At 38.4% G+C, this 26153-nt stretch overlaps 2 protein-coding genes across 17 annotated transcripts in view; one reads left to right on the top strand and one right to left on the bottom strand.

The window, feature by feature from the left end:
* Positions 1-18319, top strand: part of DCBLD2 (discoidin, CUB and LCCL domain containing 2) — a 96668-nt gene extending 78349 nt beyond the window's left edge. Inside the window, exons 10-16 of the mRNA XM_060098654.1 lie at positions 3131-3281; positions 4091-4177; positions 4324-4449; positions 7782-7875; positions 11637-11686; positions 13597-13734; positions 14441-18319. Coding sequence (XP_059954637.1) covers positions 3131-3281; positions 4091-4177; positions 4324-4449; positions 7782-7875; positions 11637-11686; positions 13597-13734; positions 14441-14910 — 1116 coding nt within the window. The 3' untranslated portion in view covers positions 14911-18319. The remainder of the gene's footprint in view (positions 1-3130; positions 3282-4090; positions 4178-4323; positions 4450-7781; positions 7876-11636; positions 11687-13596; positions 13735-14440) is intronic.
* ST3GAL6 (ST3 beta-galactoside alpha-2,3-sialyltransferase 6) overlaps positions 17711-26153 on the bottom strand; it is an 81540-nt gene continuing 73097 nt past the window's right edge. For 14 of the 16 annotated variants that reach the window (XM_060098657.1, XM_060098667.1, XM_060098668.1 and 11 more), the window contains 4 exons: positions 25942-26128; positions 25704-25841; positions 21575-21727; positions 17711-20528 (listed from right to left, as the gene is read on the bottom strand). In XM_060098657.1, the coding sequence (XP_059954640.1) occupies positions 20442-20528; positions 21575-21727; positions 25704-25841; positions 25942-26128 (565 nt within the window). In that variant the 3' untranslated portion in view covers positions 17711-20441. Of the gene's footprint in view, positions 20529-21574; positions 21728-23585; positions 23638-25703; positions 25842-25941; positions 26129-26153 lie in introns of those variants that run through there. The other 2 variants (XR_009532564.1, XM_060098662.1) reach the window with 2 other exon arrangements.

The raw sequence follows: 26153 nt of genomic DNA, 5'->3' as shown, positions 1-26153 counted from the left end.
TCACTGGGTGTAGAATACTAGGTTGACAGTTTTTTCTTTCAATACTTTAAATATGCTGGTCCATTGCTTTCTAGTCTGCATTGTTTTCAGCAAGAATTTATTTTAAGCATTTTGATTATGATGTACCTTTGTGTAGTTGTTTTCATGTTTCTTCTGCTTGGATTTCTTTGAGCTTCCTGGATCTGTGGGTTATAATTTCTATCAGATTTGGAAAATTATAGGCCCTTTTTTCTTGAATATGTTGCCTCCTCAATTCTAACTACGTGAAGATTATGAATCTTGAAGATGTATCAGTTCACTGATGCTCTGTTTATTTTTTTCCAGTCTCTTTCTTTCCATGTTCCAGTTTGGAAAATTTGTATTGTTTTATCTTTAAGTTCACTAATCTATTCCTCTTCAGTATCTGATCTGCTATTAATCCTATCTGGTGTATTTTATCTCCAACATTGTATTTTTCACTTCTAGATATTCAGTTTTTGGCTTTTAAAATTTCTTCCATGTCTCTCCTTAACATGCTCATGCCTTTCTTTACCTCTAAAACATATGGAGTATGTAATAACCCTTTTAATGCCCTTGTCTACTAATACTATATACTAACATGTCATATCTGGGTCTTTATATATTGTTAGATATTATGGGTCCTATTTTACATGCCTGGTAATTTTTGATTGGTTACCAGACATTGTCAACTTTATATTGCTCGGTGTTCGATTTCTTTTTTTTATTATTACTCCTTTAAATATTTTTGAGCTTTATTCTGGGATGCAGTTAGGTTCCTTGGAAATCATGTGATCTTTTCAAAGCTTACATTTTAGGTTTGTTAGGCAGCACCTGAGCAGTTTTAGTTCTCATTTTTCCCCACTACTGAGACAATACTGTTCTAAGAACTCAATCCAATGTCCCACGTATATGAGATTTCTCCACTCTCTGTTGGCAACATAAGCTGGCCCAGCCCTGTATGGCCCTGAGAATTGTTCTCCTGCTCCTTTCTAGTGGTTTTTTTCCATCTGCAGATAGTTTAGTTAAAGGTGTAAGGGGAAACCCCAACAGACCCCAGAAGTCTCTGTGTAATTCTTGTCTCTCCCACACTCTGCCCTGCAAATTCTAGCTGCCTTAGCCTCTCCATCTCTGAGCTCTCCCTCAATTCAGTGAGACCACCACGCTTTCCAGGCAGTACTGGTGCAATAGAAGGGCTCACTTCATTTGTTATCCTCCACTCGGGGAGTATTGCCCTATGCTGCGTGTTGTTCAGCCTCTGAAAACCATTGTTTCATATATTTTATCTGATTTTACAGATCTTTAAGGTAGAAGGATAAATCGAGTCCCTGTTAGTCTGCCGTGGGTAGAAGTGGAAGTCCTTACATTGAATTATATGAAATAACAGTCTTTTTTGCCTCACTTATGTTTGTCCATCGGCTCTCTCATCTACTCCCAACTCAGGGGTAATTGATGTATTAATTTTCATACCCTTTCTAAGCACGCACACATGCATGAGCACATACACAAAGATTCAGACTGCTTTTGGTTTTGTTTTCAGAACATGGGAATGTATATACAAGTTGTTTTCATAATATATTGCTTTTTAATAGTATGCCATTTTTGTGTTTGATAATATCCAATAAAATGTAAGTTCCTTGAGGGTGAAAACTTTGACTTCCATTTCCATTTCACCCTCGTGGCACCTTGTGAGCCTCCACATTACACGGGGGGTCATAATAAATGCTCATACATTAAATGTAAATCCTTTTTACTTAGTTTTTATGAAATCTTTTTCCTTTAAGTTTTTTATGAAGATGAGATGGCAGTATGGAGTAAAATTTCAGGGATAGTTTTTATGTCCTAAGATGATGTTTAGTTATTGTTCCTGTTCCACTAATATAATAGACTGCAAGGAATTGCCTTCATTTTACTTTAGAGTAATATCTGAGGAAATAATGGAAGCTTGCTAGTTGAGAGATGATTGTAACTTCAAACCTCTTTAAAAATGAAGGATATTAAATCATCTTAGAAGTTTATAGTCGAATGCCATTTGAATCAGCCAGGAGGAAAATAGCTATAATATTTGGAAATAACTTGATTGAGGAGTTAAACATTTACTTGTTCTCACATTAACTGACAGAAAACCACTTGGATTTTAGGCAGGTATCTGTTTATTGATGGTCTTTAGAAACTGCCTAGGTAATTTGGCCTGAAGGAACGAGGAGGGCTCTTTTTTGCTTAGTGGAGCCCTATGGTTAAGTCAGAAGACACAGATTCAAATCACTGCTGTAAACTGACTGGCTATGTAGTCCACTTACATTGTATAAACTGCAGTGTTCTGGGTTCTGCCTATTTTGTAGGCTTGTCATGAAGAACATCTGAGTTAATTCTATGAAGATGCTTTGTAAATAATTAAGAGCTGTTCCAGTGTGAGATACTATTATTATTTGCTTGAAATAGTTGAGGGAATGAAATAGTCACCTGAAATTATATTTTTACCTAAGGATTATTCATGTGATGCATTTGTGGCTATTTAGTTATGATTATTAAATTAGGCAGTGGGCAGCGTCACTTTTCTGGTTCAAATAGCAGGAAATGAAAATGTACGATATGGGAACTGTGTTTATATAGTTTCTCCAGTAGGCGGAGCTATGTATCTGTTATGTGTTTGTTAGTGTATGTTCACTTTCAGTCTATTGAGAGAAAAATTATGAAAAGTACACAGTACAGCATTTCCTCTAAGACCTCAAATGTTCAATTATGCTTTACTTTGAAAATAAAATTAATACATTTAAGTAGTTGGTGATTCCACAGGACTAGAGTTACTAATTTATTAATACAAGATACTGTGCACTGCAATCGAAACCTTCTTCCCAAATTGCCAAGTTAGAACTTTTGTTATGTTTAAGTCATCTTAAAATCATTTCTATATTCAGTATTTTCCTCCTATGAAATTTTTATGAAGAGTGTGCAGCTTCTTAATAGTTTTACCAAATTATGATTAATTTATTTTCTTAGAAATTAATGCTTAATGTCACATTTTGCAGAGCTCATTTAAGGCCCAGAGCAAAAACCAAAAACATGTTTCAGTGGAGCAGTTTAGCCCTGGCCTCTGTTGATGTAAAGTACCAATTTTTGTTGTTTTTTAAAGATATTTCAAGGAAACAAAGATTATCACCAGGATGTGCGTAATAACTTTTTGCCACCAATTATTGCACGTTTTATTAGAGTGAATCCTACCCAATGGCAGCAGAAAATTGCCATGAAAGTGGAACTGCTTGGATGTCAGTTTATTCCTAAAGGTAAACCAACAGTATGTTTAAGGCATGTGGTTTTCACTGGATTAATTAAAAATGACTGTGCTGTTCTCCGAGAAATTAATTAATAATAATGTAAGTGTTTATACTCTACAGTATGTTCTTAAAGGGATTTTTAAAAAGAAATAGTTATCCCTATTAAATATCATATTAGATATCAAACTGGTTTCCAAAGTTACAAGTGGAAGAAGAAAGAGAGTGTGTCACTGATGAGATAATGCAATGAGATTGCTTTCCAAATGTAGTCTCAACCTTAATAATTTTTAATCAGGTCTCATGTAGTAGAATATTTGTATCATACAAGCACTGATGATTGTAAGTCGCCTTAGCCTAAGTGCCTTTTACTTTGAATCAATTAAAAATGGGAATAACTTCCTTCAAAATTATATAATATTTTAATACTTTGTTTACTGTTATATCCCCCCAGACTACCATAGTGCCTGACACATAGTGGGCCCTCCATAAGTATTTATTAAATGAATTGAATGAGTAGTATATTATACTGTGACGACATTTTTATAGCTTTATCATTCAACATCATCTGATTCCCTGTTATTCTCCTTCCTAAGAAGATTCTTTTCGGACAATTTAATTATTTAAAAACTCAGAAATCCCAATATATTTGTGCATTTCATGCAGAGTATATTTATCCTTCTGACGTATTTCTCTCTGAGATTTAAAATTACTGTGCAGAATTAAGTACTCTGGGAAATGTTAAAGACATTTAAAATGACTAGATTTAACTATGATTTTTATAAGCAAAATGTATAAACTTTTCTAAACCATTTTTCAAGGTCGTCCTCCAAAACTTACTCAGCCTCCACCTCCTCGGAGCAGCAGTGACCTCAAAAACACTACAGCCCCTCCAAAAATAGCCAAAGGTATGCCTACTTTAAATGTGAGAATTTGATGTTCCCTGGATTTGTGGTATAATTTTCCATAAACGTATTAAAAGCATTATAAAGTAACTATTTTAATCAAGCTGGTATAGATTAAAGAATAAAAAGTTTTTTAAACTTTTTTCAAGGTCGTGCCCCCAAATTTACTCAACCACTACAACCTCGAAGTAGCAATGAATTTCCTGCACACACAGAGCAAACAACTGCCACTCCTGAAATCAAAAATACCACCATAACTCCAAATGTAACCAAAGGTATGCAAACCCAAAAATTAATACCTGTTCATAGTAGTGAGTTTTTTGTCTTTAACTTAAGTTTTCAGAAACATTTCCAGCTTTTAAACGCTCAGGAATTTTTCCCTCTGTTTTTTAAGTATAGCAAAAAATTTGATTCCATACCTTATAGAAAAAGCTGACTGCATTGCTCTAAGTTCTATTATCTGGTGCCATGTAAAATGGTTCTTTAAATATTTAGAGATGGCTGCTGTATTCTAGGCTTCCTTTTATGATTTTTTTCCCTCTATAGCTAAATATGTAGAGTCTCAGGCTTAGGAAGATAATTTTTCTAGAAATAACTAAAACCATAGCAGGAAACAAATTTTTTTTCTGATTATACATTAATTTGCTGGAGAGGGAACTTGGTAGGAAAAAGGGAAGAGGGAGAAAAAAAGTTTTGGTGAAAATAAATACTTAAAAAAAAAAGATACTCTGTTAACATTTATTTTAAAAATTTGGTCTCTGTTTTTTAAATGTTTACAGTTACTTTTTCAGATTATAAATAGTGTTTTTCAATTTACTTTCAAATTTTGCTTTTAATTATTAGTATATAAGGTGTTAACATATATAAAACATAGTTTTTTTATTTTACTAGTTTGAAAACAAAATTTCTGTTGAATTCAGGAACAAAAAGCATCAGTGCCATGGAGGAATTAATTTCAGTGTTGACAGATAAAAAGCACACTAATTTTCAGGACAGTGCAGAGAAGAGAAAGCAGTTCATTCAGAGTAACTTGTGCCACATAGAACTTAATCATTCTCATTTTCTGAAAATTTGCCTGGATTCAGATAACTTTCTACAACTTCGTACATGTCAGTTTCCTTCCTATCTTCTGAAGTATTCCCAAAGAGACCAATTTCTTTCTCGTGCTGCAAGAAAAGCTATTATTGACTGAAAAACGAAAAAAACCTCACAACCTAAGAGTTGAGAATTATGTTTTATTCAGGTTCTTACTGAGGATAGTAGCCTGGGATACAGCCTCTCAGATAGTTCTGATAAACTGTTCCAAAGAGGGAGGAGCCAGGATTTATAGGGGTTTATGCTGGACAAAATGTAGTCAAACATCAAAAAATTACTGCTAATCACAGAAACCAGACATCTCAAGTTAATGATTTTAGTGCTTTTCTATGTGTGGGAAGATACAAGAGTCTGAGCTCATTGAAATTATTCATTGATATGTATCTTAACTGTTTAGAGCCAGTATTTTGTTCTTCTCCATCCTGAATTCCCCTCAGGGCGCACAGTCATGGGGTGAGAGTAGTGTCTGAGGACTTGGTGGCAACTCTTTGAAATGGCAGGGGCAACATTTATTTTGTCCAGTCTAGAGAGAAGCAAGAGTTGACAGAGACAAGAAATTTCAGCATCCCACAAAGAGCTTCTTGTCCGTTTACAGAAAGCATGCGTTCGGGTGGAATCCCAGACCACATACCCGGATGGAAAAACAGCCATTTAAAAGTGTTGTTCATCTTAAAATCTGATTATAGAATTTTAAAATCTTAGGACTAAAAGGGTTCTTAAAGCATTTTCTTCCAGAACTAGGATCCCTGTAGTCTTTAAAATAACAAAGAACATCTAGGTCTTTTTGGTTGAAGACCTCCTGTCTCCTTTTCTTTGTAACAGTAGTATGTAGACTTTTTATTGTTTTTTGAACCTAAGCATATATTTTAATGCCTCTGATTAAGTCAGACTATATCCATCTGAACCTGATTATTCTCTCTACAGTTTCACAAATTTTAGGGATAAAGCACATTTGCTTTTCTAATTTCTTAGTCCTTTCTATCCTGAGTCATGATTTCTGTTTTATTCACTTCTCCTTTCTCCATTTTTACATCCAGGCTGAGAGTGATGCTGCTGAAAATCATGTCATGGTCAGATTTGTGCCACTGTAATGTCCAGCTCCTCCCTCAGTGGAACCCTCAGTAGCAGCTGGTGGTCTTTCTGTTTCCCTGGTTAGCTCTTTTGTCTGTTCTCAACAGTAGCTGTTTGAAACATTCTCTGTATTTTTCAAACCCTTGACCCAGAGATCCTCAGTCACTCTCAGTTACATCTTCAGCTTCCCAAAGTAGAAGCCATTCGAAGGGCACTTCCTTTTTGTGGAGCCTGCATACTCACCTAGTTCCCATCCATACAGCTTCTCAGAGGCCTGGTGTTATTGATTATCCTCTCCCTCCCTGTATCTTCAGCTTCTTTCTCTCTTTGGGTGGGATTATAAGGAGTAAATAAGATGCAGGTCTGGTGTTTAGCACTCAGTAAATAGCAGCAGTTGTTGCTGTTATCACCCTTATGGCCAGGAGGAGGTTGAGAGGTGGAGGAAGAAACTAGCGTCCCAACTGACCTAAAGCAGACCATTTCTGCCCAGGATTCTTTATCTGTGGAGTGAAATAAGGGGATTAAGTGATCTCCAAGTCCCTGCAGGCTCCAGCACTGTGTTGGTTTCTGCCTTGTTCGTACACACATTTGGTTTCTATACTTATACTATATTATTATCTTCCTGCATCTATAAATATTTTGCCATCACTTCCAATTGCTGGATAATATTTTAATATTATAAGGATAATATTTTATTATAAGGAGGAGACCATGATTTACTTATTCCCTTTCATTGTTGGGCGTTTGGATTACTTCCAGTTTTACAACCTTCTGCAGATACAGAAGCAAACATATTTAAAGATACATCTTTGAATCCCATCTTAATTTTTTCCTAAGAATAAATTCTACATAGAGAATTGCCAAGTAATATGTTTTTATGGATATTGCCCCAAAATGCCAATCAGAAAGGTAGTTTCAATTTATAGTCCCATCAACATCCCGGTTTCCTGATACCCTCTTCAACAATTAGTTGTTCTTGTAAATATTTGCCAGTTTGATAAGCAAAATAGCATCTTTCTGATTACTAGTGAGGTGAACATGCTTAATGGTCACTTGTGCTCTTAATGCGTTGCTCTTTCATCTCTGCTGATTTTTCTGTTGTTTATTTTTCACTTGTAAATTCTGTAATAGATTAACTATATTAACCTTTTATCACATATGCAGAAAATACGTTTTCCCAGTTTATCATTTGTCTTTTAATTTGTCTCGGTGATTTAAAAACTGCAAAGGTGGAGCAAATAATGTGACGCACTTCCATGTATCCATGAAGGCCTCTGCAATTACCACTCGTGCCCACTCTCATTGCATAAATTATGTTTATGGTATTTTTTTGAGATAGAAAAGCTTTGAATGGTGATATGGTTAATCTGTACTCTTCTCCTTAATGATTTCTGCCTTTGGTATTAATGTGTGTTTTTGTTTGTTTGTTTTTGTTTTTCAGATGTAGCCTTGGCCGCCGTCCTTGTCCCTGTGCTGGTCATGGTCCTTACCACTCTCATTCTCATACTAGTGTGTGCTTGGCATTGGAGAAACAGGTTCGTACAAAACTAGTTCACCTAACTGGTCCTAGAGGGGATGTTTCCAAATGTGAAATAGAAACTAAATATAGAAGATGACCTTTTTTGAGAGGGAGAGTTAAGATAGTCATTAGAATAAAAATATATACACTTCTCCTTTATTCCTGTAAAAAATGAGTAAGTTCAATTCCATAATCAGTTACTGAGTACCTTTATTATATCAAATTTTGTATTATACAGTGGGTTATACACATCAGTAAGATATAATAGATACTTAGTAGCACTTAGAAAGAATGAGACACAATTATTATCTCCAGATTGTTTAGCAGGGTTGACCACTATACTTTGGCATGATGAGTTGTATATGAAGTGCTGGGGAACACAGACGTAAGAACCGTGAGAGTTACCTGAAACCTTTTTTTTCAGAAAAGAGTGCTCCTCAAATTTGGCATGGTTTGCCTTAAAGGAGGGATTAGATTTGGCTAGATACAGGAAGAGAGAATGGCCCAGATGGATGGGATGGCTTGCAGGAAGGCACAGAGTTGTGGAATGTAGGCAGAACAGTGAGCCATCCCACAGGGGCTTGGCACGCGGGAGCACTAGGAGACCCATAGAAATGCAGCCTGGGCCTGGACCAGGAAGGACTTTGTGTAGACGGGGAAATCATTGAGCAGGGTTCAGCGGACAGGTGATATTATCAGATGATTGTAGGAAAATGGTGGCAGGAGGGTGGATTGAAGAGGAGAGAGAGACTAGAAGAGGCAGAGAGATGAGTTAGGAAACTATTAAGGCCACACAGGAACATGATACAGCAACTCTAGGAAAGGGAGAGACATGGAGGGGGAGAGGTTTCCCAGAGGTGTCAGTGGGGGGCTTGACTGGCTACTTGCTAAGGAAGGAGGAGGATCTAAGTTTCTCTCACGTTTCTGGCTTGTGCAGTTGACCGGTAGAGATGTTGTGAGTAGAGGTAACAGGGTAGGAGGGACAGATTTGGTGGCTGACAGCTTTGGAGGGACTTCATTTGTCTAGCCATCAACAGATATTTGAGCCTCCTACTCCCTGCCAAGTATTGAGCCGTGTGCTGGGAGTCCAGTGGTGAACCCCAGAGTCTATGGATGGGAGAGGATACTTTGCAGAAAACCTTGCACCATGGACCCTGTTTGTTGCAGGGTCCAGCAGTAAGGGCACGTAGGCATCACGGGATTGGAGATAAAACAGTAGCCAATATTCAACTCACGACTCACTCGTTTACTACACATAATTAGCGCACAGCACAGGTTAGGCAAAGTGAGGTGGGGGGGGAGGGTGTAAACGAACCACTCCAAGGAGAAGCCTTGAAGGAGGCATCTCAGCACCAACAGCAGCACATGACAAGTGAGAGTGGGAAATCACCCCGGCTCCAGCAGGGCCGCAGGCGGCCTCCATCTGGAGCAGCTCTCAGCAGCATGGGGGCCTCCAGCCAAGATCCTTCAGGTCACTCTGTTCAATGGTCTCCTCTTAAGGAGTAACTGTTACCCCAGGGGAAGAGTCTGGACTCCTTCAGTTGCTGTCTGTTCCCGTGCCGTACATGGGCCATCAAACTTCTTGTCTAAAGTAATATCCTCAGTTTATCATTCGAGGACACTGGCCGTCCTACAGTGGATGTTTCAAAACAACTTATAGGCAAGTTCGTGTGTTGGCCACTGGGACTCCATTTTGAACTACGTAACATGTCTTAAATAGCTTAAATCCTCTAAGTTTCACCCAAGATGAGTAGGAATCATAACCGTACCAACCACAGTTTGTTCCACGGGTGGAAGGAAGCTGGAGGAGGCGTGGGTCCCGGATTCCTGGTGTTGGGGGGCTGTCTGTGCAGAATTGACAACTTAGCATGAGGGCACGAGGCGGGGGAGGAGGGAACAGGGCTCTGGGAGAGTCCAGGAAGGAAAGTTCATGATGCTTTCAGGGAACCGGACAGCAACAGTAGTAGTGGTGAGAACAGCAGCAACGGCAGTTTCATAGAAAATAAAATGAAATGCTGGTTTTACACGTTTTTCTAAATGCCTTACATGTTTTAACTCATTTAATCCTTAAAACAACCTGTGAAGCAGGTGTTGTTATAAATCCCATTTTATAGAAGAGGAAAGTGAGACTGAGAGAGCCCAGGTAACTTGTCCGAGGTCACCTGGTCAGCACACGGCAGGGTGAAGATTTGGTCCAGGCTCCAGAGCCCATACCGTTAGCCGCTGCAGCCTCTGATCAATCAGCAGTTCCAGTCTAACCCTCTGCGGTTAAAGCCCCAGGGCGTGGGGGTAAGGACAGGGGATTAGAGCTGTTGAGAGGCAGGAGGCAAGTCCTGAGATCCGTTGGGGATGGCGTTGAAAGGACTCTGGACATTCAGGCCCCCAAGAGGCAAGATGGAACACGAGCCTGTTCAGGACAAAAGGTCTGAGCTGCAGAATTGAGGTTACTTCTACAAACGTCGTGGATGAAATTGCTGACCACTGGCTTTGTGACAAGGAGTAAAGAGGAAGTGCCGTTAAGGGGCTTATGGAAAACAGCCAGGAGAAAAGTAATAATAAAAACAGCTGCAAGTTACTGAATCCCTAACCCATGCCGGGCACTGTTCTAAGTACTTCACATGTGATGAATAAATCACCTGCAGCTTTGTCACTGGAGATCAAGACTATGAAATCCTTTATAGTACAACCCTTGGACAGCTTCAGCACCTACCATCTCGTCCACAAATTTTACACTATACCTTACTTTGAAATAATGAAGTATTATATTTTAAACACAGCCAGACTTTAAAATGAGGGAGCTTTTAGTATCAATAATAAAAACATAGTCTTATACTAGAGAAGAATGTTTCGAAGTAGGAAAAGCACATAGCTTGGGCTCTTTGAGAAAGCCCTGTTTGTGACCTTCAGCGAGTCACATAACCCTCTTTTCCTCGTCGACAACACTAGAACAACTTCTTTCCCTTTAGCTTGCAGAGCATTATTTTAATTAGGTGTACATCAGAAAACGTCCTTTCGTGTGCTTGGTTTTTTTCTTTTTAAAAGGCTCACGGTAGATAGCAATTCTTAACGTTGGGGAGGGACAGTTTCCCCAGGGGAGGATGTGTCAGAATTCTGAGGAGCAGGCCGGGGAGGAACCTTCCTCGTTGCACACGTGGCCCTCGGTCCCCTCACTGTTAGTGACAGCGTTGGCTTATCTTGCGCAGGGTGGAGGAATCAGGTCTATGCAGTTAAGGGTGTGTGACACTTTAAACTTCTCAGGGGCAAAGGACTGTAGAAAAAAAGCAGGAAGTTGAAAAAAAAAGTAACAGTGCAGAAGAAAATATGGGGGTTTTGTTGTTCTTGTTGTGTCCTGTGAACTTTATGAATTGACTGATTTGTGAAATTTGTATTTGAAACCAAAACAAACCTAACATGATTTCCCCATAATAATCCACGTGTCAGGGTTGGGTCTTTGATTTGATTCAGGGTTTTTATCTACAGACTTAGTCTTTTTTTTTTTTTTTATCCCTTTATCCATTTGAGTGGAAAATAGTTGGGTAACAAGATAACTGTCTCAGGAGATAGTTGTTTAATATTTATTGAGAGTCCAGAATTCGTGAGCCTCAGCAGTGGCAACTTCAAAAGTCAAGTGAAAGAGGTCTCCCAGGGAAATCAGCAAGTAGAAATGTGTACTCTTGACTAATTATTAACTTTGGTGTTTATCCTGCAGTTTCAGAGCTTTCTTACTAGTGAATTCACTCTATTTGCTAACTTTTTTTTTTTTCTGTATTTTTCCAGGAAGAAAAAAGCTGAAGGCACCTATGACTTACCTTACTGGGACCGGGCAGGTAATTTGTGGCTTTACATCTCTTTCCATCAGAGGGAAGCCCCTGCCCTCCAGCTGGCAGCAGTGAAAGAGGAAAGCCATTTTCAGGCCCACGTAAACTCCCTAGCACTGTTAGAAAAATGGCATTCCTCTTCTGTTCTGATCATTTTTACTTTTCTGTAAAATCTCTAGTCTGTAAGTAATGAAATAGGAAGTAAGAATTTCTTATAACACATGCTCTGTTCTTTTCCTTTTGGAAAACTAGTCTGGTTTGTCCCATGTATCGGTCTTGAGGAGACCAGCTTTCTGTGTGGTGTATGTGAACACTAGGTAAGAAGCAGAGGATTGCAGTCCTGGTGACACAGTGTGTGTGTATGTGTGTGTCACTCTGCTGTGGATATTTACCGCAGTGGAGTTCAGCGTTGTACGAGTCAGTGAAATCTGCTATCTCTGCCACGAGTTGTCATCTTCTGAATTCCTACTCTCTGTGGCAGGTGGCAGGTTGCTGCAGGTGACACCAGGGGCCTTCTGTGGGCGTGTCTCCCACTTCCCAGTCTCACCACTGGAATGACTATTAGGGGTCAAAAGAATTCACTGTGACGAGGGTAGAAAAGAGCAGTGATGGGGGTAGGTCTTGGGCTGCTACTTCTCACCGTCATCCTCCCGCCCCTCGCAGGGTTGATATTAGAATTTTTTAAGCTTATTAAAACTTATTAAAGACCACTGCTATAACAAACTATATCTGGCTGCACTATAATAGCAGTGATTTGCTTCAGTATATGCTTTTGATAGAGATTTCTACCATGTTCTGCTTTGCACTGGATAGTCTTATCAAAGCAAAAAATAAGTTTGAACAACTTAAGGAACTAGAAAAAGAAGAACAAACTAAACCCAAAGCTATAGGGAAGAAGGAAATAATAAAGATTAGAGAAGAGAGGAACAAAATAGAATAGGAAGAAACAGAAAACAGCAAGTGTTGGCAAGAATGTGGAGAAACTGGAGCCCTTGTGCACATTGATGGGAATGTAAAATGGTACAGCTTCTGTGGAAAACAGAATTTTTTGTCAAAAAAATTAAAAATAGAATTACCATATGAACCAGCAATTCCACTTCTAGGTATATACCCAAAAGCATTGAAAGCAGAGTCTTGAAAAGATATTTTTACATCCATGTTCATAGCGGCGTTATTCAGAACAGTTAAAACATGGAAGCAATCCGGGTGTCTATCCACCAATAAATGGATAAGCAAAATGTGGTTATACACATAAAATATTAAACCTTAAAAAGGAAGGAAATTCTGCAATATATACTGCATCGTGGATGAACCTTGAGGTGATTATGCTAAATGAAATAAGCCAGTCGCAAAAAGAAAAATAGCATATGATTCCATTCATACGAGGTACTTAGAGTACTCAAAATTATAAAGACAAAGTAGAGTGGTGCTTGCCAGGGGCTGAGGGGAAGAATCAGGAATTACGGTTTACTAGGTATGGAATTTCAGTTTCACAAGATGAAGAAAGTTCTGGAGATGGATGGTGGGGAGGGTTGCACAACAATGTGAATATGTGTTTAATAACACTGAGCTGTTCAGTTGAAAATGGTTCAGGGTGTTCCCCGGTGGCCTAGTGGTTAGGGCTCCAGGCTTTCACTGCTGTGGCCCCCATTCCATCCCCAGTCAGGGAACTGAGATCCGGCAAGCCGTGCAGCGCGGCCAAAAAAAATCGTTAAGATAGGAAATTTTATGTTGTGTGTATTTTACCACCAGAACAACCACCAAAGAAACCAAAAAACCTCGAACACAAAGGCTGGTTTGTATAAATATTTGTTGTAGAAATGGCTTAAATGCAACAGGATTTCTCCCTTCATACACTGTTATCATTTCAAACATAGCTTTCTATGTAATGGTCTCTTTTGCTTACAATCACAATGAAGGTTGGTGGAAAGGAATGAAGCAGTTTCTTCCTACCAAATCAGTGGAGCACGAGGAAACCCCAGTTCGCTACAGCAGTAGTGAAGTGAATCACTTGAGTCCTAGAGAAGTCACCACGGTGCTGCAGGCTGACTCTGCAGGTAACTGGTGCAGCCACCATGGGAAGGAGAAGCTGCCGCGCTCGCTGTAAAGTGCTGTGAGATTTGCAGTACCCTTTATCTGTTTCATGTATAGGAGATGAGCTAGTTTCCAAATATAGAACCACTTTTTAAAAAGACCTTGAGAGTCATTTCTGTGTCTTAGATGTTCTACCCATAAAATTGGGGTACTCATTTCTAACAACTCTGGGCATTTTGTCTGCTTACCTGAAATTTCGTTTGGTTTTATTGGGCGTTTGGGGGTTTTAAAAGGAGAGCAGGAAAGACACAGTGGCCTCACAGTATTTATCCTATTAACCTAGAATATATTTTAAACATTTCCTAGTATTTGAAAAAGAAAAAAAAATCTATGAAATTATTTTCCAAGACGAATATTATTTCAATAATGGAATATTTATTTTCCAATGAAGTACTGTCTATAAATCTGAAGAACATATACACTCTTTATGCAGACTTCCATGAATGAAGCTTTCTGGCACATTGACTTATTACCATGAGATATAGGGTAACGTCTTTAGTTTTCATTTTGAAGTTAGTTTTTGCGGGAAGATCCATCAGTGATCCGTAACAAAAGTGCCATAAAGAGGTGTTTGTTTTCGGTGCAAGCCTGCAGCTGCCACCCTGAATTATAGGATCCCTGCCTTAATGAGATCACTTTTCTGTTGTCTGTGTTTTGCGATACCCACAGAGTATGCACAGCCACTTGTGGGAGGAATTGTTGGCACACTCCATCAGAGATCTACCTTTAAACCAGAGGAAGGCAAAGAAGCAGGCTATGCTGACCTAGACCCTTACAGCTCCCCTGTGCAGGAAGTCTATCATGCCTATGCTGAACCACTCCCGGTTACTGGGCCCGAGTACGCAACCCCAATCGTCATGGAAATGTCCGGGCACCCCACAGCTTCGGTTGGCCTGCCCTCAGCGTCCACTTTCAAAGCTGCAGGGAACCAACCTCCCCCTCTGGTGGGAACATACAACACTCTTCTCTCCAGGACTGACAGCTGCTCGTCAGCCCAGGCCCAGTATGATACGCCGAAAGGTGGTAAGCCAGCTCCAAGTGCCCCAGACGAGTTGGTGTACCAGGTGCCACAGAGCGCACAGGGGGTATCAGGAGCAGGGAGGGCTGGCGAGTGTGGTGTTTCTAAAGAAACCCTTTGAAGGTGATGCTGCCTTTTACAAAGCATCATTTTAAAGCACATGGCCTTTTTAAAATTGTATTAGTGGTAGTAATATATAGAACGTATTACATATCTGTCACGGACGTGGTTGGGGGAAATGTGATGACCGAGGTACAGGAAACTACTAATCTTGCCATCTTGCTTTAAAAGTGTTACTGTAGCAGTTACTGCTTGCCTATTAAATTTCAAATATCCTGTTTGTTACTACTGTAAAACACTATTTTATACAGAAAAAGCTCCCTACTATGCACTTCAAAGAAATTAAAAATCACTGAGAGTATTTATTACCAATGCTGCAGTTACATTGATGAACTCGAGATGGCTCTGTAAGCCTTTCTGGCAATAACGCATGGTACTGTTATAAAATGTCTGATGGCTTGAAATTCTGCTCTTTGTGAAAGGTGGGTACTATCATGACTTCTTCCTCTTCTATTCCTATATTGCTTTCTGAATTTTTTAAAAAAAATAGTGACATAATCCTTGTTTTGATTGCAGTCATATATACTTATCCATCTTTCCTTAGGAAGAGCTATAGCTGGGAAACTGACCTGTAGCGAGCAGAGTGATTTTTCACTTTCTGACACTCTTAACGAGCTTTTAACATTTCATAGTACATAACTTGGCCTCATCCCTGCTTGTTCCACCTGGGGCCCTTGGTGGCCAGCCCCATTCTTGTGTTTGTAAATGCTTGAGTTTTTTCAGTGGGTGATGCTTGCTTTATCAACCTCATTATTTCAGATCCCCTAATGTTTCCATGTGAAAACAGGAACAACTTTACAAATTAAAAAAGCTGTAAAGGAGATTCTCCGCCCCGAACTTTACTTGCAATGGAATTTTTCCCAGGAGAGTTGTGAAAAGTTGAGGGTTTCTAAAAGTGAACACTAAACAATACCCGCTTATATTTATCACGGTAAAAGGCAAAATCATGACTCCGTGGGAGTCATATAAATTACCACCCCCCGCCGCCAAAAAAAGTTGCCGAATTTGTCCTCTTTCGTTTTATGTATACAGGTTATTCTTTGAATCTCAAGGTAATTTGTTGTTTTTAGTCGAATAAAGAAATACTTGTTTTCCACAGTAAACTACTATAAGAAATGTAAACCCAGCATGTATTCTTCAGCTCTGTGTGATTATGCCATCTATGTGGTAGGGGGTGCAGTCCTTTATATCATACCTAGGGAACAAATGTTTCAGCATCCTAGCAAGGGAAAATTCCTGTCTTGTTTTTGATACCTCTGGGCAACTTCTTTGTCACCATTTGCCCAGAACTAGTTTAAATGACTGAAATAGAAACCACGTGCAGTTTATTAGCATTAGTGTAGAAACCATCTTTAAAAGTCTTTAGACTGGTAAGATGATATGGAAGCTGACCATATGATTAAAATATATAAACTTGGCCTCCCCTCTTCTATCAATCAATATAACCCTTAGTTTGCAGACTTAATATTGAAATATACTCCCCATCAGGTTCTAGTCGTTTCTTCTAGCCTGTGCCACCAGATGATGGCAGAATATGCTAAATTTGACTAATGATGTACAGTGTTCATTTTGCTTGCTTCCGTGAGTCTATCAGTATTGTAAAACGTTGCTTCAAAACAGAACTGCCTATTTCTACAGCCTCCCTGCCTTCTAGTTGTATGATTTTGTTGGTCTTATTTTCAGTGGCTTTTCCTTTTTCCAACAGACTTTTGAGGCATAATTTTATTCACTGAAAAACCAATACACATTTTGTTTCAAAATATTTGAAACAAAAAGCACAGATGTTGAACTTTTATTAAAACCTATGAATGTGTGAAGCACATGTATTAATGCAGTCATCCCCTTTCAGGTGGGAAGAGAGTAAACCAATTGCTTTATTTTTTTATTCGTCCTTAGTATACAAAAATATACTTTTTCTCAAATCATATGCCTGTTTGAAGCTTTAAGAGAAGTGATTTCAGTAACTTTCATTTTTCCAAAGATGCTTGCTATTTTTGTTTGTGTGTACCTGATTGTTTTCCCATATAACTTTTTTTTTGAGAAGCAAATGTTTTCTTAAATAGTGCATGTTTTAAGACTTGATTCATATGTTGCCACTGTGCTGTTTTTGAACTACCAATAATTTTTATAAAATACCTAGTTTTTACTACTATTATATATTTTACTTTCCAAATGAAGAGCTGAGCCTGATACAAAGGGTTGTACTGGTTTGTACTTTTTCTTTTAATTCGTATGTTTTCATATTAGAGTTTTGTTTTGGGTTTTTTTTTTTTTCCCTAATGTTACTATGTCTGCTATATATACAGCTTTGGAGACAATCAAGTAACAACTGAAAATGTGAAAGTAACCATTTTTTACAAAATTCCCTTGGAATTTTTATTCTTTGCTTGAAACATGTAAAAGACTTAACTCACTGTGGCTTATTGGATTAAATTCTTTCCTGTTAATGCAGTTATAAAAGTAGAATCAGACAGTGGTGCAGGAAATATGGCCCTTAAGGTTTCATAAAATTACACTGGCTTCGCTGTTACTTGATCTTGGGAACCGGCACAGTTAAAGGGAAGATATTGTGAATGCTGATTTATATTTTATTGAAAGCTGTAAATCTAAATAGATCCTATTGCATATGCAGGGTCTAGCCCAGTTATTTAAGTTCACGTTTCACTGTTTGCACTTTGTATTGAACAATGGGTTTATTCGCTGTTGAAATGGTTCGAGCAGAGGATTTATACAGTAACTGAAATTAGGATGTTACGTATACACGTCCCCTCCCCCCCTCCCCCCCACCCCCACACTGGAGGGAGCAGAAAATGAGCTCGTTTAAATATGAATGTGGCCATAATTCTATGGAATGTGATAAAGCTTGAACTTCTTTCCCTGGGCTCCACATTGTTACCTGGAGAGCAAGAGGGTTACATAAACACCATGTCAGATAATACAATTGGAAAGAATGAATAGATTAGGTGGGACAATAAAAGCTTTTCAGCCCCTCTTAAGAGAAATCAATGAAGCTCTGCTTATTAAAAAAAAAAATTTTTTTTACCTACTGGCTCTGCCTTTCAGTTCTGAACTTGAAGTCCCTAAACTGCAAAATCTAAGGAAGAGTTGGATACTTTTAGGTCAACTGTGGCACCAGTTCTCATTTAATCCAACTTGTGACTAGTTTCTTCTCATCTCCTCCTCTTCTTTTTTTGGCACTGGGAAAGGTAGAAACAAAACATGTATTGAAATACGTATTGGAAATAAAAATGGCTTGAGTGTCAGTGATATTCTCCCAGAATGTACTTTTCTTACCTCGGCATGTACTGTAGTCACTCAGTATTTGTATATGTTGCTAGAATTTAGATTGTATAAATAGTGAGATTTTAATGTGTTCGTGTGTTTTTAATAAATTGTATATATGTCTTGTTCAGGTTTTGTTTTTTGCTTAAATAAAACAACCTTGAGGTTTGTAACCCTTCTCATACCATGCAAAATGCCAGATCCCTCAATTTTAAGATCAGATTTTTTATGGCCAATATTATAGTACTTACAGTAACATTTGAAAATGCCACCCGTGGGGGATTTTGGGTTTTTTTTTAATATATATATATAAATTCATTTATTTATTTTTGGCTGCATTAGGTCTTCGTTGCTGCGCAGGGTCTTTCTCTAGTTGCGGTGAGCGGGGGCTACTCTTGGATGTGGTGTGCGGGCTTCTCACTGCAGTGGCTTCTCTTGTTGCAGAGCATGGACTCTAGGCGCGTGGGCTTCAGTAGTTGTGGTGCGCAGGCTCAGTAGTTGTGGCTCACAGGCTCTAGAGCGCAGGCTCAGTAGTTGTGGCACATGGGCCTAGTTGCTCTGCGTCTTGTGGGATCCTTCCCGGGCCAGGGCTCGAACCCATGTTGCCTGCATTGGCAGGTGGATTCTTACGCACTGCACCACCAGGGAAGTCCCTACCGTTGGTTTTTGACATTGACTTTTTCTGTAGCCAGCGCCATCCTTTCTGAAGCCCGAATTACTTTACAGCAAACTCAGCTTCAGCAGCCCAGCTGCAGCCTATGGCTGTGTGGTATGAGGGAAAGATCACATTGAACAGCTGTGCCTTTTGCGCCTCAAAGAAGTTATCAGAAAAATCAAACAAGACTGGTACGGTGCAAACATATGCTGGGATTAACACAACAGAGTCCATATTTATTGTCTAGGTCTGGGTTAAATCCGCTACTAGTTTTGTCCCCCTTACACCACTTTCAAGTATGTCAGTCATTTCTGTTTCTGATCTAATAGTTATACTCTCTCTTTAGAGATGCAGGCTAGTTAGTGATAATTATCACTGTCTCCCAGTGATAATTATTGTTCAAAAGATGCCAGTTCTTTCCACTCCTACCTCTTCTGACAGCTTTTGATTCCAGCCTTATAACCTCCACTGTTCTCTTCACCCCTTGTCCCCCTCCCTCCCCATAGCCTTTGGTTATAGTCAGACATTAAAATGGAAAGGGAGACGACTAGCTCACCACTTTTGTCCAGCTGGCTTGTTTGCATCCCACAGCACTCTTCTCTGGTGCACCCTAGGTAAGCTTTCCATTTGAAGATGCGATTTCATCATGTGGACAACTGGTTTTTCATGAAAATGCCATTTAAATCCAGAAAAAGCTTGACTCTTCTTAAAGGTTTACTCATTCATGTCTTTCCTAATTGACTTCCAATAAACTTGGAAATTTTAATGAATAAATTAAACCAGGCAAAAAATGTTTTAAGAATTTTCCCCCTCTTGAGCTTGCCTAGTTCAGCTTCTTTGTATAAACTTTATTTCTTTAAAATAATGCAGTCACCAGACTTTAGGAATCGCATTCTTTCTTTGGTTATTTACTTATCCAGAGTTTCATATTTTTCCTATTTCTTTCGACTTAAAAAAATCTTCATTCTACCAAACTATTCATCATAATCATGGTTTAACTTAACTGTAAGAAAAAAATGCTTAATTAAGCCAGTATGATCTTAGATTTCCCTAATCATCCATGCTTAGGGTCTGGTTTAAGATTCCAGTCAGGTTCCTCAGGTAGAACAAAAAGGAACCAATCAATCATCCAGAGAGGGAGATACAGAGGCCTGAAGTGGTTCCAGTATGCCACATTCAAGGCACTGCTGCATGCCAGCTCCCCACCAGTTTACAGGAGGCAGATAAACCTCTCAAAATGTCATGTTACATTCAAAATCTGCTGTGGTAAACTAAATCCCCTTACTTATTAGGAAGTCACATCCCTTCAAAAGTCTAAGATGAAGTAACTATAAAAAGATACTTAAAAACACCTCAGAAAACTAGCTTATTTTTAAAACAATGCAATGAAAAATTCACTCTCCCTGATATCTTACCATGTCTTGGTTTCCATAAATTAAATATATTCACAGAAATTAAGCTGGTGGTTATGAAGCACCAGGCAGCAACAGACTTAATTTCTTGACAAGTACATCCAACATATTTTAAAATAAACTAAAAATTGCAGTGTAAAAATAAAACTAATACTGTTAGCATCATCTTCTGAGTCTGTAGGGTCAATCTTGAGTCAAGTCGATTACAAAGTTTTTTTCTATAATGTCCTTCAAAAAGAGCTGCTCTGCAGTCACATTGTGATATGCATTCTAAAGAAGAAAAATAAAATAAAATCACTATCTATCCCAATCTCAAGACGTTAACAACAGCAGCAACGGAATATGCTGTATCTAAAAAGCTTAATTAAAAACTCAAGTAACAAGTGGCATGGACTTTTAACTTATCTTTCTCATTTCTTTTTCATTGCTCATTCTTGCGCCAGAGCTTTCCCTAAAGCCCACTCTTCCCACTTAAACCATCACATAAGAGGCTCCCTCACATCATCTTCCAGTCTACTGAATTATGGTATAAATCTAGAAACCAGAATTTGAAAGTGTTAAGCTCTAACCTGAATAATACCACTTTTTCAGCTTATATAGTATTTAGGGATGAAGATTTAAGGGGACTGGTTTCATGTCATGGGATATATATCCATATACTTAACAGCAAATCATTCACAGTTCAATATTTTAAATGTACAGGTAACATTTCAATCCTATCACTGTGCCACTAATCTAAGTTATAATTAGGAAAATAGGAAATTCCTTCCCATTTAATCAATTAAAGTCAAAATCTTAAGGATCAAATCCACCACCATTAATCCCCATTCAAGAGAAGAATGATCTAGTATAAAGGTTTACAACTTTTCTGACCATGAAGATTCTTTCATGAGGTTAAAATATTATGGACCTTCTCATCGACTTAACTGAAAAACTACATGAATAAATTCGTTATGATTATGGCCATGCTTTTAGGTGAATTTGAAATATCTCAAACAGCAGGTTTCTATATATTCAAATAGTGCAAATATGATACAGTATCTAGGGTAAGGCTTGGTCCTTATATAGGTTTGATGAGTTTCTCCCAAGGGTCTGAGGCCAACAGATTGGGAACTGCTGCTGTAGTAAGAACTCTGGACCTGAGTCCTAATTTCAGCACGTGCTATCTCTGTAAACCCTTATCAAGCCATCATCCCCTCAAAACCTGTTCCCTCAGTAAAATGACAGGGTGAAAAAGAAGAATATAAGTTTTCCAACTCTAAAGATAAAAGATTATATCAAAGTGTGTATATATATATTTTGTTTGTTTGTTTTACCTTATTCATCAAAGACATGGTGGCATTCCCAAAGTAGTGCAAAGGACTCTTGAGGTCAGAAAAGTTGTACTTAAAACCAGCAAGGTGAACTTCATGACATATGTGAAATGCCAATGTAATGGCAATAATTCCTGTTGTTGGGTGTTTGGGTTTCTGGGGGAGGAAATGAAAATTTAGGGGAAAAATCCAAACCAGGTACCTGTTTCCAAAACATTTGGTGACCTAATCTTATAAAATAGCATCTTCTGAACATTTAATGAGGACAGAAATACTTCAGTTAAATCCTTGTCATGCCCTAAGGCTCAAGCCCCAAACAGTTAATATCCTAACTCTGAATATAAAGTGTTGCTTGAAATCTTAGAAAGTCTCTCAGGTAAAACTTAACTGCAGTACTAGTCCAGAAGACAGCTATCAAATGAAGCCTTTAAGGAAAAGGATGCTGCTGCCTTGTTTTTAAAAAACACGCCGAAGTCAAGCAACTTGTGGAAAAAGCAAAGCCTGAGAATGTTAAACCCATGTATGAAACGTAAGGACAGCTTAATTCACTAACGGATAAGATCATGCTAAAAGGCTTCAAATAATTTAGCCTTAAAATGGTTCCATTTTATAATGCTGATAATTTAGCTCTAGGGAAAGACGGCTTTAATTAAGTAACTTCAATAACAAATTGCCATGGTAATGATCTGACTAGAAAATAAAGATTCTAGATGTATATACAGATTAAAGTCACAATCTCAATATTGTTTTTAAATTGATTATAATTTTAACTAAATTTTAACTAAAAAGAAAGAAACCAAGCATCCCCTTCACATGTACATATATCCTGAAAAACACTATAATAGATGTTTGGCAGAGGGTCTTGGCATTCAAAGTTTTCATTCTCGTTGGATGGCCTTCAGAGGCAAAAACAAGATGTATCTTAAATTTACTAATACAAAAATTCAAGGAGATTTTCTTTTGATTTAATGTTTCTTACAGATCCCATGGAAATTACATATGATTAGTTATGATTTTGAGAAAAAGAAAAAAATCAGAGCAGCACAATAAAATCAGATAAACTCCAGGAAGCAAATCTGTCTGAAAGCCTAACAGCCTTTTTTTTTTTTAAGTCTTTTTTTTCCCTTAACATCTTTATTGGAGTATAATTGCTTTACAATGGTGTGCTAGTTTCTGCTGTATAACAAAGTGAATCAGCTATATGCATATACATATATCCCCATATCTCCTCCCTCTTGCGTCTCCCTCCCACCTTCCCTATCCCACCACTGTAGGTCATCACAAAGCTTGGAGCTGATCTCCCTGTACTGTGCAGCTGCTTCCCACTAGCCATCCGTTTGACATTTCACTCCCCTAGTAAGTTTCCGTTCCTACTCTCCAAGATGACAATTTCATACCTTTCTATCCAACAGCTCTACCCTTCTTCCTACTTTGTCAGTTTAATCCTTATTTTTCTTAGAAAACAGAATCGATCAGACAAGAGCTACATCATCTTCCCAATTCCAAATCTACCTTCGTCTTTAACCATATTTTCAATGCTCACTCCCATGTGGATGAGATGTCCCTGTTCCTACCTACGGCCAACCTCTCCACTCGTGCACTCTATTTTATCACATTTCTTTTCTCAACAATTGCGCTTTCACAAGTATCCCCTTTCTCTCTTCATCATCAATATTTCCCTCTATTGAATCATCCCCTTCAGCACACAAATATATCATCTATCTTTCTTTAAAATAAAAAAAACCTTCTTGAGCCTACATCTTCCAACCATTTCTCTGCTTGCTTTTCTAGCAAAACTCCATTAAAGATTTGCCTCCGCTCACTCATGTCCCATGTTCTCTCTCTTTAACCCAGTTCAGTCAGGCTGTCTTTCTCTTTCTTACCCTTGTCCATATCAATATGACCTCCATGTTTCCAGGACCGCATCTGACATAGCTGACCTCTCTGAAATACAGCTGTGTCCCTCCCTTGGCTTCTGGGACACTGTGTCCTACTAGAACTTCAGTCTACTTACAACTAGTTCTAGGATCATCTCTAAGTAAGACCAGGGTCTTCCTGTGCACCACCTAAAACAAAAATCAAGGAACAAATCTGATCTTACTTCACGTAGGAAAGTAAGAGCTGAAAAGTCACAAAATATACATTCAGAAGCTGTCCTTTCCCCTCAAAATTACTACGAAATAGGGTTTAAATTTAAACTATTTATGCTTTTAGACGTGGGAATTCCACTTCCAGATGTCCTTCCTACAGAAATCACACAAGTGTGCAGAAAACCTCTATAAGTACATGTATTTCTACATTACCTATAGAGGATAAAAGCTGGATTTAAAACTAAAGGTCTATAAATAGGGGAAGTGTTAATTAAATGGAGAGGGGAAATAGCAGAACAGTATCTATAGTATAATCACAATTATACTGAACAAACAAAAAGTGCTTGTGTTTGTAAATGAATAGACAAGAGTCTATGCAAACAATAAATGCTGGAGAGGGTGTGGAGAAAAGGGAACCCTCTTGCACTGTTGGTGGGAATGTAAATTGATACAGCCACTATGGAGAACAGTAGGGAGGTTCCTTAAAAACTAAAAATAGAACTACCGTATGCCCCAGCAATCCCACTCCTGGGCATACACCTGGAGAAAACCATAATTCAAAAAAATACATGTACCCCAGTGTTCACTGCAGCACTATTTACAATAGCCAGGACATGGAAGCAACCTAAATGTCCACTGACAGAGGAATGGATAAAGAAGATGTGGTACATATATACAATGGAATATTACTCATCCATAAAAAGGAATGAACTAGTGCTATTTGCAGAGACATGGATGGACCTAGAGACTGTCATACAGAGAGAAGTTAAGTCAGAAAGAGAAAAACAAATATCGTATAATACAGCTTATATGTGGAATCTAGAAAAATGGTATAGATTAACTTACTCCCAAAGCAGAAATAGAGACACAGATGTAGAGAACAAACATGGATACCAAGGGGGGAAGGGGGGATGGGATGAATTGAGACATTGGGATTGACATATATAATTACTATGTATGAAACAGATAACTAATGAGAACCTACTGTATAGCACAGGGGACTCTACTCAGTGCTCTGTGGTGACCTAAATGGGAAGGAAATCAAAAAAAGAGGGGATATATGTATAGGTATAACTGATTCACTTTGCTGTACAGCAGAAACTAACACATTATAAAGCAACTATACTCCAATAAAAATTAACTTTAAAAAAACAAGTGCTTGTGTTTGTAAATGCATAGACAAGAGTCTAGAAGGATATAAAAGGCAATAAAGCTTGGGAGATAACCTGAGTTATGGAGAGAAGAGAAAAGGATGATTTCCTTTTTTTAAAAAATACTCCTTTGTAAAAGCTGTTTGATTTTAAGCATGTAATATTTTAGAATTTCTTTATCATGGTGAAGAAAAGATACAAAATACGTGTTTATTTCTTTGGATTTTACCCAATTACAAAAGGGAAAGCCTCATTTCAGCTGAGATATCACATTACACAGTTACTCAAGCTTCAAGTGAAAAACATAGCCTGCCACTGTATGGGTCTAAAGAGTATTTTTTCCCTAAGGAATGTAGACAAACAGGGCTGCGAGAGTCAGAGTCAATGAGATTCCTTATAATTAAAAAGAATTAGGGACTTCCCTGGTGGCGCAATGGTTAAGAATCCACCTGCCAATGCAGGGGACAGGGGTTCGAGCCCTGGTTCAGGAAGATCCCACATGCCGTGGAGCAACTAAGCCTGTGCGCCACAACTACTGAGCCCACAAGCCACAACTACTGAAGCCCGCGCACCTAGAGCCCGTGTCCTGCAACAAAAGGAGCCACCACAATGAGAAGCCCACGCACCCTCCCCTGCTCGCCGCAACTAGAGAAAGCAAGTGGGCAGCAACAAAGACCCAACACAGCCAAAAATAACTGATTGATTAATTAATTAATGACAGAACACACCCCCACACTTAAGGTTCTTTTCCTTGCAACCTGAAAAACATAAAGCTAAAATCCAAAGATATGTGATTTCACTAACCCAGGCCAGTTTCCAAAAGCCCCAAGGACCCTCTGTCCCACCCCAGTGAGGTCTTTAGTTTGAAACTGTGCAAAAGAAAATACATACCTGATTTTTGGGAAACACTTTCGGGAAATGAAGCAGTTCATAAGCTGCTGTTCTGATAATGAAAGGATCTAATATTCTGATTTGATAAGGTTTATAAATCAGATTTAATGCTGGTTTCTTCCAAAAACCATTAGTGTTCTGAAATAAAGAAAATAGAAAATACAACTTGTTGTTGTCTCTTTTTTTTATGAAAAAAAAATGAAGGTAATTGGAAGCCAGATCAATTTTGCCAACTTACTATTTTGCCACCTGTCAACAATTCCCACAGCCACTTTAAATCAAGCGGCTTAAAAGCAGTGAGAATCACCGTAGTATTAGGATCATTGTGATTGGGATCTGAAAAAACAGATTCTGGATAAAAAAGTCGGAAGGTAGTCCTTCTCCCAACTTCCTCTTCATGTCCTAAAATAGGACCATTATTCATTCTGTGGGTAGTAAAACACACAAGAT

The sequence above is a fragment of the Mesoplodon densirostris genome, chromosome 5, assembly GCF_025265405.1.
Source record: "Mesoplodon densirostris isolate mMesDen1 chromosome 5, mMesDen1 primary haplotype, whole genome shotgun sequence".
Lineage (NCBI taxonomy): Eukaryota > Metazoa > Chordata > Mammalia > Artiodactyla > Ziphiidae > Mesoplodon > Mesoplodon densirostris.
This window is presented reverse-complemented; position numbering and strand designations above follow the sequence as displayed.